This window comes from Haliotis rufescens, unplaced genomic scaffold (assembly GCF_023055435.1).
Source record: "Haliotis rufescens isolate VD_foot unplaced genomic scaffold, xgHalRufe1.0.p SCAF_19, whole genome shotgun sequence".
Classification (NCBI taxonomy): domain Eukaryota; kingdom Metazoa; phylum Mollusca; class Gastropoda; order Lepetellida; family Haliotidae; genus Haliotis; species Haliotis rufescens.
Window position 1 is genome coordinate 10116284 of NW_025963879.1, and position 12885 is coordinate 10129168.

Consider the following 12885-nt stretch of genomic DNA (forward strand, 5'->3'; position numbering starts at 1 on the left):
TTAACTGAGCATCAAGTGAATGACGACAAATACACAAGTGTAGGGTTATACCAGAAAACCTGGGTGACAACAAGGGAGTAGTAATCGTATTATCCACACAATCCGAAATCCAAAAATGCTTTCACTGCATGGATACCTTTTTTTATTATTAGACTATAACCACCTGGGGTATTTCCAAACAACGACATTCGATGAGCTCCGCCGTTCTTTTTGTCTGTTTTGGCTGAAGATATTAATTAACATGCGCCCTTTGTCGAAATCTGTATGGATCACGGTTAACAAATCAGTGTTAAAAATGTGTAAAACAAATATTGCTTCCAAGTTTATGTAGCTGTCCTTGCAGACGGTAGCCAAGTCTCTTGTCGTGCTCAGTTGCGTTGCGTATTATCCAGGTACTCACGGGGATAAACAATGACAAAGGCAACAACCAGTCCAGGGGAATTGCTTTAGATCAGTGCCCCTTTAATCTAATCACACACCAAATAGCACCGCTTATTAGCGCTGAGTAGAGTACTTCCGCTAAAACTATACATCCTGTTTTCCTAAAAACAACAAATACTGTTTTTGGTTATTCTGTTAACTGGCAATAAGGAAGTTCAAAGATCTAAGAATTAATGTGATGAAACCTATCCATGCGCACTGACTCGTGACGGCCTTTGACGCAGTCGAAAGAACAAAGACACCGTGTTGCGTGGATGGCGTCTGTCTGGACTTGCAGGTATGATCAGTGATGACATAAGTGAGTAGAACTCTTGTCTTGACAGCAGTGACAATTCACAGGATGTTATTAGTGTTTGAATGACATTGTTTATATACTTGTTACAAGTGATGCTCAATAAACAGTGATGTGGAATACATAGTTGTTTGTTTTTAGCATATGTCTAAGTTTGTATTTCTGCTAACCAAAATGTCTTATTGTTGATAAAAATGTGATGTTTATTAATGCGAGGTAAGACCACCATTTAATTCATGCTCGTGTTAATTTCACGATTTACAGTATATGTTACTGCAATGTGCTCACTATACTGTGTACTCCATGAGCCTATGTTATATTCTTTCTGTGGTAATCTGTCAATTGGTTTGTCTGTCAAGGATGAAATCTGAGATCTGATTGGATATCATGTTTACATCAAAAGGTGCACAACTCATGCTCTACATGGAACTAGACTTTGACATAGGCTAGTGGACACTCCTGCCTCGGCAAGATGGCTGTAAGCAGTCTGTGGAGGGCTTCACTATCAGTTTCTCTGCCAACCATATTTATTTTGGATCTATTTTTCTCTTTGTGTCAGGTATCAAATCACTAATGGGAATGGCTGTAACTTTTCCTGATAACAATGAAGGAAAGATGCAGTACATGTCTTATTCCTGTTACAATGGTTTACATGTTTCTTTCCAGTTGAAGAAAGATGGAGGACTTGATACAGATATCTCCTGCTGTGCAGGTAGGAGTTATCTTTCCTTCTATCACACACATTGGAAAACTACAACATCGTTGCAGGCACAAACATGACATCAAATACTGTAAATCATCAAATTAATATGTCACCAAATGATTGAGTGCCACCTCTAGCCTAAAATGCATCAAGAAATTAAGTATTTCAACGTAAATACACAGTGTAATGTATTCGCCAACACTGGTGTTACAATACTGGACCTTTCTCTATGTGGGTGAGCATTGTTTTGTTTGTAATTATAGCTTTATTTGCCAATGTTACAAAGAACAAAGATGCTGCAACTAGGGCTGGGACTGGTAACTTTGGTACTCGAGCCAGGTGGGTACTGAGTAGGACCTATCTCTTGAGACCTAGAGTGGGTACCCTGGTAGGTTTGGGTAATCGGGGTGTGGGTACCCGGTTTGTAAATGTGGACTCATCCCAGCCCTAGCTGCAACTATCATAACAGCTTGAGTAACTTGTGCAAACAAACTGAGCACACAAACTAGCACTCAACTACATTGATTATTGTGAGCTTTGTGATATATACCATCGTTTCTACCCATGTGCAGTGAACCTGACATGACACCATATTCCAATATGTCCAAACAAACAAAATTCACTTTGTTAATAAAAGCAAGCAATACTCGCATATTTCACATTAATTTCATGATTTACAGTATGCAGCTGCTGAGTCCAATAAAACTATGAGGGCTATAGAAGAGAAGAAACCAAAGGAGAACTACACACTGATTGTATAGGATTGACAACCATGCATACAACCAGGATGCCATTAGCCACGGAAAGTGCTCCAGCGGCTACCAGGCTTGTTATTCCAGAAAGTCCAGAATTAGCCACATCCAAGGCTACAATGTTGTGTGTCCTTCAAAGTACCATGAGGTAAAATTATTTCTGGTAATTCATCAGAGAGCTAATATAGTCAACCACATGTCCGACCATGATTGAAGCCAATCATGTTTCTCCTGGCTGCATTGTTAATAAAATATGGCAACACTAACACAGAATCCTCAATACATAATGCTTACTGTGTTACAGTATTATGTCAGTTGCTGCCAAGAAAAGAACATTATGAATTACTTATACTTCCTTCCCACATGTGTGGATCAACACTGGACAGAAAGACCTGGATTAGGAGTGTGTACTCTGGTTAGAACATTGTCTTCTCACACGTTTGGGAAACATTACACTACAGTCAATAAATCATGTGAGGTTTGGTACATACTGAGGCTGGTAGTCTACTGTACTACTCTGATATGCCAACAGTGAGTGTCTTACTTTCTCCGCATGTCATCGTTGTAAGCCAGACATGGAAGGATTGCGTTGAGAATTCCAGCCATGTGAGGCAGCATAATGCGCCCCGACAACACAATGAATTCTCGCAGCCAGGTTATAGCTGTGCTCTGTATCAGATCATCTGAAAATCACAAACAGTAATATCAGACATCTGCCTGAATACAACATCAGACATCTGCCTGACCACAACAACATTAGCTGTCTGCCTGAATACATTAGCTGTCTGCTTGCATACAACATTAGCTGTATGCCTGAATACAACATTAGCCGTCTGCCTGAATACAACATTAGCAATCTGCCTGAATACAACAACATTAGCAGTCTGCCTGAATACAACAACATTAGCAATCTGCCTGAATACAACATTAGCCATCTGCCTGAATACAACATTAGCCATCTGCCTGATTACAACATTAGCCGTCTGCCTGAATACAACATTTACCATCTGCCTGAATACAACATTAACCGTCTGCCGGAATACAACATTAGCCGTCTGCCTGAATACAACACTAACCATCTGCCTGAACACTACAACACTAGCCATCTGCCTGAACACTACAACACTAGCCATCTGCCTGAACACTACAACACTAGCCATCTGCCTGAACACTACAACACTAGCCATCTGCCTGAACACTACAGCACTAGCCATCTGCCTGAACACTACAACACTAGCCATCTGCCTGAACACTACAGCACTAGCCATCTGCCTGAACACTACAACACTAGCCATCTGCCTGAACACTACAGCACTAGCCATCTGCCTGAACACTACAACACTAGCCATCTGCCTGAACACTACAACACTAGCCATCTGCCTGAACACTACAACACTAGCCATCTGCCTGAACACTACAACACTAGCCATCTGCCTGAACACTACAACACTTGCCATCTGCCTGAACACTACAACACTAGCCATCTGCCTGAACACTACAACACTTGCCATCTGCCCGAACACTACAACATTAGCCATCTTCCTGAACACTACAACACTAGCCATCTGCCTGAACACTACAACACTAGCCATCTGCCTGAACACTACAACACTTGCCATCTGCCTGAACACTACAACATTAGCCATCTTCCTGAACACTACAACACTAGCCATCTGCCTGAACACAACATTAGCAATCTGCCTGAATACAACATTAGCCATCTGCCTGAATACAACATTAGCCATCTGCCTGAACACTACAACACTAGCCATCTGCCTGAACACTACAACACTAGCCATCTGCCTGAACACTACAACACTAGCCATCTGCCTGAACACTACAACACTAGCCATCTGCCTGAACACTACAACACTAGCCATCTGCCTGAACACTACAGCACTAGCCATCTGCCTGAACACTACAACACTAGCCATCTGCCTGAACACTACAACACTAGCCATCTGCCTGAACACTACAACACTAGCCATCTGCCTGAACACTACAGCACTAGCCATCTGCCTTAACACTACAACACTAGCCATCTGCCTGAACACTACAACACTAGCCATCTGCCTGAACACTACAACACTAGCCATCTGCCTGAACACTACAACACTAGCCATATGCCTTAACATTACTACACTAGCTATCTGCCTGAACACTACAACACTAGCCATCTGCCTGAACACTACAACACTAGCTATCTGCCTGAACACTACAACACTAGCCATCTGCCTTAACACTACAACACTAGCTATCTGCCTGAACACTAAAACACTAGCCATCTGCCTGAACACTACAACACTAGCTATCTGCCTGAACACTACAACACTAGCCATCTGCCTGAACACTAGCCATCGGCCTAAAAACTACATGAGCCGTCTGCCTGAACACTACAACACTAGCCATCTGCCTGAACACTACAACACTAGCCATCTGCCTGAACACTACAGCACTAGCCATCTGCCTGAACACTACAACACTAGCCATCTGCCTGAACACTACAACACTTGCCATCTGCCTGAACACTTCAACACTAGCCATCTGCCTGAACACTACAACACTTGCCATCTGCCCAAACACTACAACATTAGCCATCTTCCTGAACGCTACAACACTAGCCATCTGCCTGAACACAACATTAGCAATCTGCCTGAATACAACATTAGCCATCTGCCTGAATACAACATTAGCCATCAGCCTGAATACAACATTTAGCCATCTGCCCGAACACTACAACACTAGCCATCTGCCTGAACACTACAACACTAGCCATCTGCCTGAATACAACATTAGCCATCTGCCTGAATACAACATTAGCCATCTGCCCGAACACTACAACACTAGCCATCTGCCTGAACACTACAACATTAGCAATCTGCCTGAACACTACAACATTAGCAATCTGCCTGAACACAACATTAGCAATCTGCCTGAATACAACATTAGCCATCTGCCTGAATACAACATTAGCTGTCTGCCTGAATACAACATTAGCCATCTGCCTGAATACAACATTAGCAATCTGCCTGAATACAACATTAGCCGTCTGCCTGAATACAACATTAGCAATCTGCCTGAATACAACATTAGCCGTCTGCTTGAATACAACATTAGCCGTCTGCTTGAATACAACATTAGCCATCTGCCTGAATACAACATTAGCTGTCTGCTTGAATACAACATTAGCCGTCTGCCTGAATACAACATCAGACATCTGCCTGAACACAACATTAACCATCTGCCTGAATACAACAACATTAGCAATCTGCCTGAACACTACAACACTAGCCATCTGCCTGAACACTACAACATTAGCAATTTGCCTGAACACAACATTAGCAATCTGCCTGAATACAACATTAGCCATCTGCCTGAATACAACATTAGCCATCGGTATACACCATTAACTGTCTGTCTATATACAACACTTGCCATCTGCCTGAATACAACAACATTAACCGTCTGCCTGAATACAAAAAAATTAACTGCTGCCTGAATACAACATTAACCGTCTGCCGGAATACAACATTAGCCGTCTGCCTGAACACTACAACACTAGCCATCTGCCTGAACACTACAGCACTAGCCATCTGCCTGAACACTACAACTCTAGCCATCTGCCTGAACACTACAACACTAGCCATCTGCCTGAACACTACAACACTAGCCATCTGCCTGAACACTACAACACTAGCCATCTGCCTGAACACTACAGCACTAGCTATCTGCCTGAACACTACAGCACTAGCCATCTGCCTGAACACTACAACACTAGCCATCTGCCTGAACACTACAACACTAGCCATCTGCCTGAACACTACAACACTAGCCATCTGCCTGAACACTACAGCACTAGCCATCTGCCTTAACACTACAACACTAGCCATCTGCCTGAACACTACAACACTAGCCATCTGCCTGAACACTACAACACTAGCCATCTGCCTGAACACTACAACACTAGCCATATGCCTTAACATTACTACACTAGCCATCTGCCTGAACACTACAACACTAGCCATCTGCCTGAACACTACAACGCTAGCCATCTGCCTTAACACTACAACACTAGCTATCTGCCTGAACACTACAACACTAGCTATCTGCCTGAACACTACAACACTAGCCATCTGCCTGAACACTACAGCACTAGCCATCTGCCTTAACACTACAACACTAGCCATCTGCCTGAACACTACAACACTAGCCATCTGCCTGAACACTACAACACTAGCCATCTGCCTGAACACTACAACACTAGCCATATGCCTTAACATTACTACACTAGCCATCTGCCTGAACACTACAACACTAGCCATCTGCCTGAACACTACAACACTAGCCATCTGCCTTAACACTACAACACTAGCTATCTGCTTGAATACTACAACACTAGCCATCTGCCTGAACACTACAACACTAGCTATCTGCCTGAACACTACAACACTAGCCATCTGCCTTAACACTACAACACTAGCTATCTGCCTGAACACTACAACACTAGCCATCTGCCTGAACACTACAACACTAGCTATCTGCCTGAACACTACAACACTAGCTATCTGCCTGAACACTAGCCATCGGCCTAAAAACTACATGAGCCGTCTGCCTGAACACTACAACACTAGCCATCTGCCTGAACACTACAACACTAGCCATCTGCCTGAACACTACAGCACTAGCCATCTGCCTGAACACTACAACACTAGCCATCTGCCTGAACACTACAACACTAGCCATCTGCCTGAACACTACAACACTAGCCATATGCCTTAACACTACAACACTAGCTATCTGCCTGAACACTACAACACTAGCCATCTGCCTGAACACTACAACACTAGCCATCTGCCTTAACACTACAACACTAGCTATCTGCCTGAACACTACAACACTAGCCATCTGCCTGAACACTACAACACTAGCCATCTGCCTTAACACTACAACGCTAGCCATCTGCCTGAACACTACAACACTAGCCATCTGCCTGAACACTACAACACTAGCTATCTGCCTGAACACTACAACACTAGCTATCTGCCTGAACACTACAACACTAGCTATCTGCCTGAACACTACAACACTAGCTATCTGCCTGAACACTACAATACTAGCTATCTGCCTGAACACTACAACACTAGCTATCTGCCTGAACACTACAACACTAGCTATCTGCCTGAACACTAGCCATCGGCCTAAAAACTACATGAGCCGTCTGCCTGAACCCAACAATGAGAGCCGTCTGCTCGAACACAGCAACATCGACCTCAACAGTCACCATCGTGGTGATGTCCAGAAAGTGTCTGATGGTATGATGTGGGTACTGTGATTCAGTGAAGTAGGCTACACGTAGAAGGTGTGATAGGGGTACTACCCTCATGTCAGGCCGTACTGACCATCAAACTAGCACCCAGCATCAGATCAAAGCTACAACAGAATCTACATAGAGACACTATTTGAATCAAGTACCATAGACAATTCATGAGTTGAAATTACTGAAATTATTTCATATAAAATATATTTCCTTGAGAGTTCCATAATTCTCTGGGTACCGATGCATGACTAAGATTAAATGCCATGTCAATGCAGAGTCAGGTAATCGAGGGGAGACAACTGTTCCAAGCCAGCACTGACCTGTATTCTGACTGTGAACGATGAGTATGTTTGCCATTCCTGTGAAATTGACGCCATTTTTTGACTTCTTGATGCCAGTGAGAAACTCCTCCAAAACACCCTGGCACCTGTAACAGACAAGCAGGATGATGCACAGATGCCAAAGATCCCCTTACCTAGTAGCCCCATGTGAAGAGCAGCGTTCTACTCACAGTTTGCGTATCTCATGATTGGTGTCCCCCAGGATCTGGAAGAGCCCGTCAAGTATCTCTGGGAGGAGAACCAACATGTTGATGTCAGGAACAGCATCCAAGACCTCCACCTGATGAGGAGAAGTCATCCTTGTTGACAGCATCATTCAGGGATGAGAACATTGCAAGCTATAACAAACTCATCTACATACGAATGCAACTGTATAACACTGGAAGTTTGGGCCACTTTGTTTTATTTGGATATTTCATCTGATATCATCTGCCTCAGTTGTCAAAGATCTGACTGGCTATTGCAACAAGTGGTCATACTAATAGTATATGTGTGTGGCGTCACAAGTTGTATAGCGCATGACAGGATTAAATTAACTGAATGCTCACACTGATGTCATTTAATATTCCCCATCAGTTGTGTCCCTCAGTTAAACGAGCCCTAGACTTAGACAGCTATTAGTGATGAAGTTGTTGTGTTTATGCAAACAAATCCCTCAACACTGATATCTTACCCATGACACAACAAACTGTCTGGCAAAAGCATTCTTTGTGTAAATTCTCTCCCTCAGCAGCGGGATGAATGCCACAAGGTCAAACGATGAACTCTCAGTCACAATGTCCTGCAACAGAAGGTGAATCAGATCAGAGGAAGCAATAGCATCTAAACTAGGGTTTGTCTTTTTAACACATTTCCAAGAAACTTGGTCTTTGTTGTTGTGAAGGAGATTAATTTTTTTAGATCATGTCTTAGCTGGGGTGTAAAGATTGATCCAAAGCTGACTAAGGATGTTGAACAAAGGTGGGGGTGCATCGCACTAACACCCAAGACACAAAGTGAACAAAGGCCTGCCTTAATGAGTCTGTCCAGTAGTTCAGCTCCATTCTTGACATTCTGGTCTGGATCTGCTGCCAACTGTATGACAAAGTGTGTAGACAAATATAAACATACAACAGTGCAACACGACCCTATAGCCAGTTCATTCAAATACAGACTGGTATATTTTAAAAAATCTGATTCACATACTGAAGATTACTATAACTTAAATTTACAACCCCTTGCAAAACTACAGTTTTACTTCACATACTGGTATAAAAAACTCTGCTGAAAAGATTGTAATGTTCAGAGACATAGTGTTCTTAACTGTGATAGTGCTCAGGCACAGCTAGTGGCTTTTAAAATAAACATATACTTTGAAGAATTTATGGAATCAAGTTGGCTGTTGGCTTCATTTACTTGTATCTGAAGAATAACTGAAATACCTTACTCAAGCCGTCAAATATTTCATTGAAAAACGGCAAAACAGATCCCCTGGAGACCTTGACGATGTTGTAGAGGGCTTCACACGCGTAGTATCTCACCCGACTGTCGGGGTCGTGGAAGCATGCTATCACAGGTTTGGCCAGCTCGTTGATGTAACTGCTGGAATCCTTGGGAAAACATGGAATGAGACACTTGCGATAACTGAAATCCTGACAGGACAATGCCTTGATTAGTTTGTGCATTAGATGTGCTTCGAAAGGAACCTCAATGTAAAATGATAAAGAAATGAAATTAACTACAGTGCATGTAAGAATCTGAAGCTAGGCTGGAACAAGAACACATCTATCTATGAAGCAAGATGAAGAAACTTCATCCCTATGTGACCAATGCTTAATCAAGGAAAACAAAATGACATAACAGTAGCGAGCTCCAGCCAAGATTAGGGTCAATTTGATGCTTCCTAATGTAATGTTCACATGTGTTTTACTTTTAATTATGTAATATCTTGTTTCTTTTTTTCTTCAATACCATAGTCATTAGGGATCACTTAGGGATCATCGAAAATAGTCATGGGACTTTCGTATTGCAGTTTATTGCAATACTGATTCCTGTTTTACGAGTGGACCCCAACACTAGTATAATGCATGCATTCTTTCATCTGTATTTTGTTATGATCCTGAATAAACATGGACCCATAGATCTGACTTCCCCAGCACTTTTTTTTGACAACTTCTAAGATGCTGCCATTTTGTTGAATGTAGGTATAGTCATGGTAACAGACATATCATATTGAGAAAGCTGGTCGCCAGAAGTTTTGCTTTTTGGATCACAGGAATCAAGTTCCTATTTCATAATTTAACTTGTCACTAATGTAAACTTTCCCAACAAGATGAAAATATGGCTGACTTTGAAAAACGCAATATACTGGTGTTTATAACTTATTGTGATATGTATTCAGTAGTATTTCAAATCGCTGTATGTACCAGTGTACTGTGCACCTTTCACCACAAATGTTATCAGTCAAGTGCTAGATGCCATTTCTTCAACATAGTGGGTAGGTCTTGAGAGCCCCATTAAAAATGATTCTGCCATGAATTTGGACATTTCTTGATTATGACTAGTCAATAAGAGGTATTAATTCACAATAACAACCTCTGACTGAAACAACCTATTTGACCGCCACATCACAGCGGAAGTTATAATTTAAAGAAAAGAGGTTTTTTTCTTAGTCATAATCGGTGGGCACTTTATATGTAAAGTACGCTGAAGACTTGCAGTTAATACTGCAGAAAACACAAATTGAATAGGAGAGTGTATTTCAAGTTAAGGGACCATAGAGAACTTGGGATTGGCGTGTCTATTGTCAACTCCTATTTCCTGCATCAGCATGAGCAGTGTGATGGTCATAATAGTGATGGGCAATGCAGAACTAAACCCTGTGAGGCTTGCTTTGTTTTATTTAGGGGAGCCCACTTCATGGTGGCTTGCCAAGTAGTTGTGCTACACATTTTCAATGCCTGTTTTATAACGCCACACTCAGCAATATTTCAGCTATATGACAGTGGTCCTTGAATAATTGAGTCTGGACCAGACAATCCAGTGATTGGCATCATGAGTATCGATCAGGAATCAGGATACAACGGCATGCATCAACCAAGTCAGAGAGCCTGACCACCAAATCCTAATGGTCACCTCTTACGACAAGCATAGTCGCCTCGTTCGACAAGGGTTGAGACTGGACTTTTAAAGTCAGTTAACTCCGTGGCCTGAGACAGATGAAGTACCTTAAAAAATCAATAAATAAGGGACTGACCACTTGATATTCTGGAGGAGGGGGGCTGGGATTTTTATTGAAAAAAGTGTAATAAAGCAAAGTGTGTGTCACAAAAATTACATCGTTGGTAGGTGGATTTCTTTTTAAAAAATTCTGGCCCATAGTCTCAAAAAAACTTATTTGATATTGTACTTGTAGCTGAAAAAAATATTTCATCTTGATAAAAAAAATCCTCAGCTGGATTAGAGGACGATGTTGGAGCATGTTTTACATTCTTCACTTCATGTCATGTTGTGGCAGCCATCTGGAACTTTTAAAATTTAAACAATATACTTTACCTTAGCCAGACACTAGTAAACAAGCTTTGCAAATACACTGATACATCCAGATGATTGGGCAGAGCAGAGTTTGTAAGTTCAAACAGATGAACACACAATTAGAAACCCATTACAAAGAGCCAATAATGAACATGTTTCTATCACAAAGAAATACCATTACTGTCTTCCTTGGCAGTGGACATGAGAGTGAATGTCAGTCATACATATATATCGATAGCACAACATGCAGGACGCCACAAGGATGGCTAGACATTTCACATTCTATTGATGCCAAGTAAACAACTTACTAGGGTTGCGACCGGGTACGAAAACTGAACTCGAGTACCCGGCAGACAATACCCGAACCGGACTTGAGTACCCGTAGTTCAATGTTGTCCCACTTGTTTGTAATGCTTTTGCGAATAAAAGGTCATCAAACATCTATTGATCTATTCTAAGGTATTATGTTTTTTATTAAATGCCTGCATGGCTTACCTAAAACATTTGAACGTTTGTCTGCTTTGTCGTCCATTTTGAAGTGACTTACGAGTTACGAAAGGCGATTAGAGTTATCTCCCCTGAACGGGTACTCGAGTCCTGAAAATTGGACTCGAGTCCTAAGCTACCCGACCCGTTATCGGGTACTCAAGTACCCGTCGCAACCCTAGAACTTACTTTTCCCAGTGCAATGGCCGTGGCAGCAAGACCAATCAGTCCACCTTTCCGTGTGTTGGGGTTGCTGGAATATGCAAAGTCATCACCAAGGACTTTCAGGATCCGTTTTATTTGATCAAACTGAAGAGAGGTGGAGAAGTCTTTCACCATTCTGAAAATAGATATGGTAAAATTGTAGTAAACAACAAATACAATAACAACTAGGCAGAATGCTACCTGAAAATATAACATGTAGCCTTACAAGTCACCTTGTAGGGATGAGATTCATTGCTCCACTCAGCGGTGACAACACTACACAGGTTAGTCAATGAGCACTTCAATGACTGCCCTAAATTCCACAAAATGCTGGGTTTTGTACTAGGATCTCTAGTAAGGAGTCACAGCGGCTGATTATCATTCTAAAGCATGTTTAACATGTTTAAATAATTTTGTGATAATGTAAACAAGACAATAGGTAAACTATTGTTTGTCATGTTCTGGTCCACCTTTCTATGAACACAATAAGTTGATATCTAAGGCCACACTGTATATTACTCGCTTCATGGATCTGCTGACTGTACATTTTGTGGAAATGGAAATAAATAATCAGTCACATTACCCATCAAAATGAGAGTATCAGACCAAAACTGAAATGTCACAAAAGTCACGAAAACAAATTCACCGTCCAAAAAAAACAAAAACTCTGTAGAGTGCATGTGATCTAAGCGATGATATCACAGCCTGACACCGTCCTCTCATGCTCCCAATACGTGTCTGGATGGTTGCCAAGGGAAGATTGTACCACTCTTCACTAAGACCATTCCTGTAGAGTTGGAGAAGGACAGGGCGTCGTGCACGGGCATTCTGCAGCT

The 12885-nt window shown here is 41.9% G+C and overlaps 1 protein-coding gene across 3 annotated transcripts in view; it reads right to left on the reverse strand.

Moving 5' to 3' along the window:
* The window catches only part of LOC124113346 (protein VAC14 homolog), a 53760-nt gene that overhangs the window by 33946 nt on the left and 6929 nt on the right, over positions 1-12885 (reverse strand). For all 3 annotated transcript variants that reach the window (XM_046473631.2, XM_046473630.2, XM_046473632.2), the window contains exons 2-8: positions 12035-12185; positions 9268-9435; positions 8858-8920; positions 8520-8627; positions 8017-8126; positions 7826-7932; positions 2733-2871 (exon numbers count right to left, since the gene is read on the reverse strand). In XM_046473631.2, coding sequence (XP_046329587.1) covers positions 2733-2871; positions 7826-7932; positions 8017-8126; positions 8520-8627; positions 8858-8920; positions 9268-9435; positions 12035-12185 — 846 coding nt within the window. The remainder of the gene's footprint in view (positions 1-2732; positions 2872-7825; positions 7933-8016; positions 8127-8519; positions 8628-8857; positions 8921-9267; positions 9436-12034; positions 12186-12885) is intronic.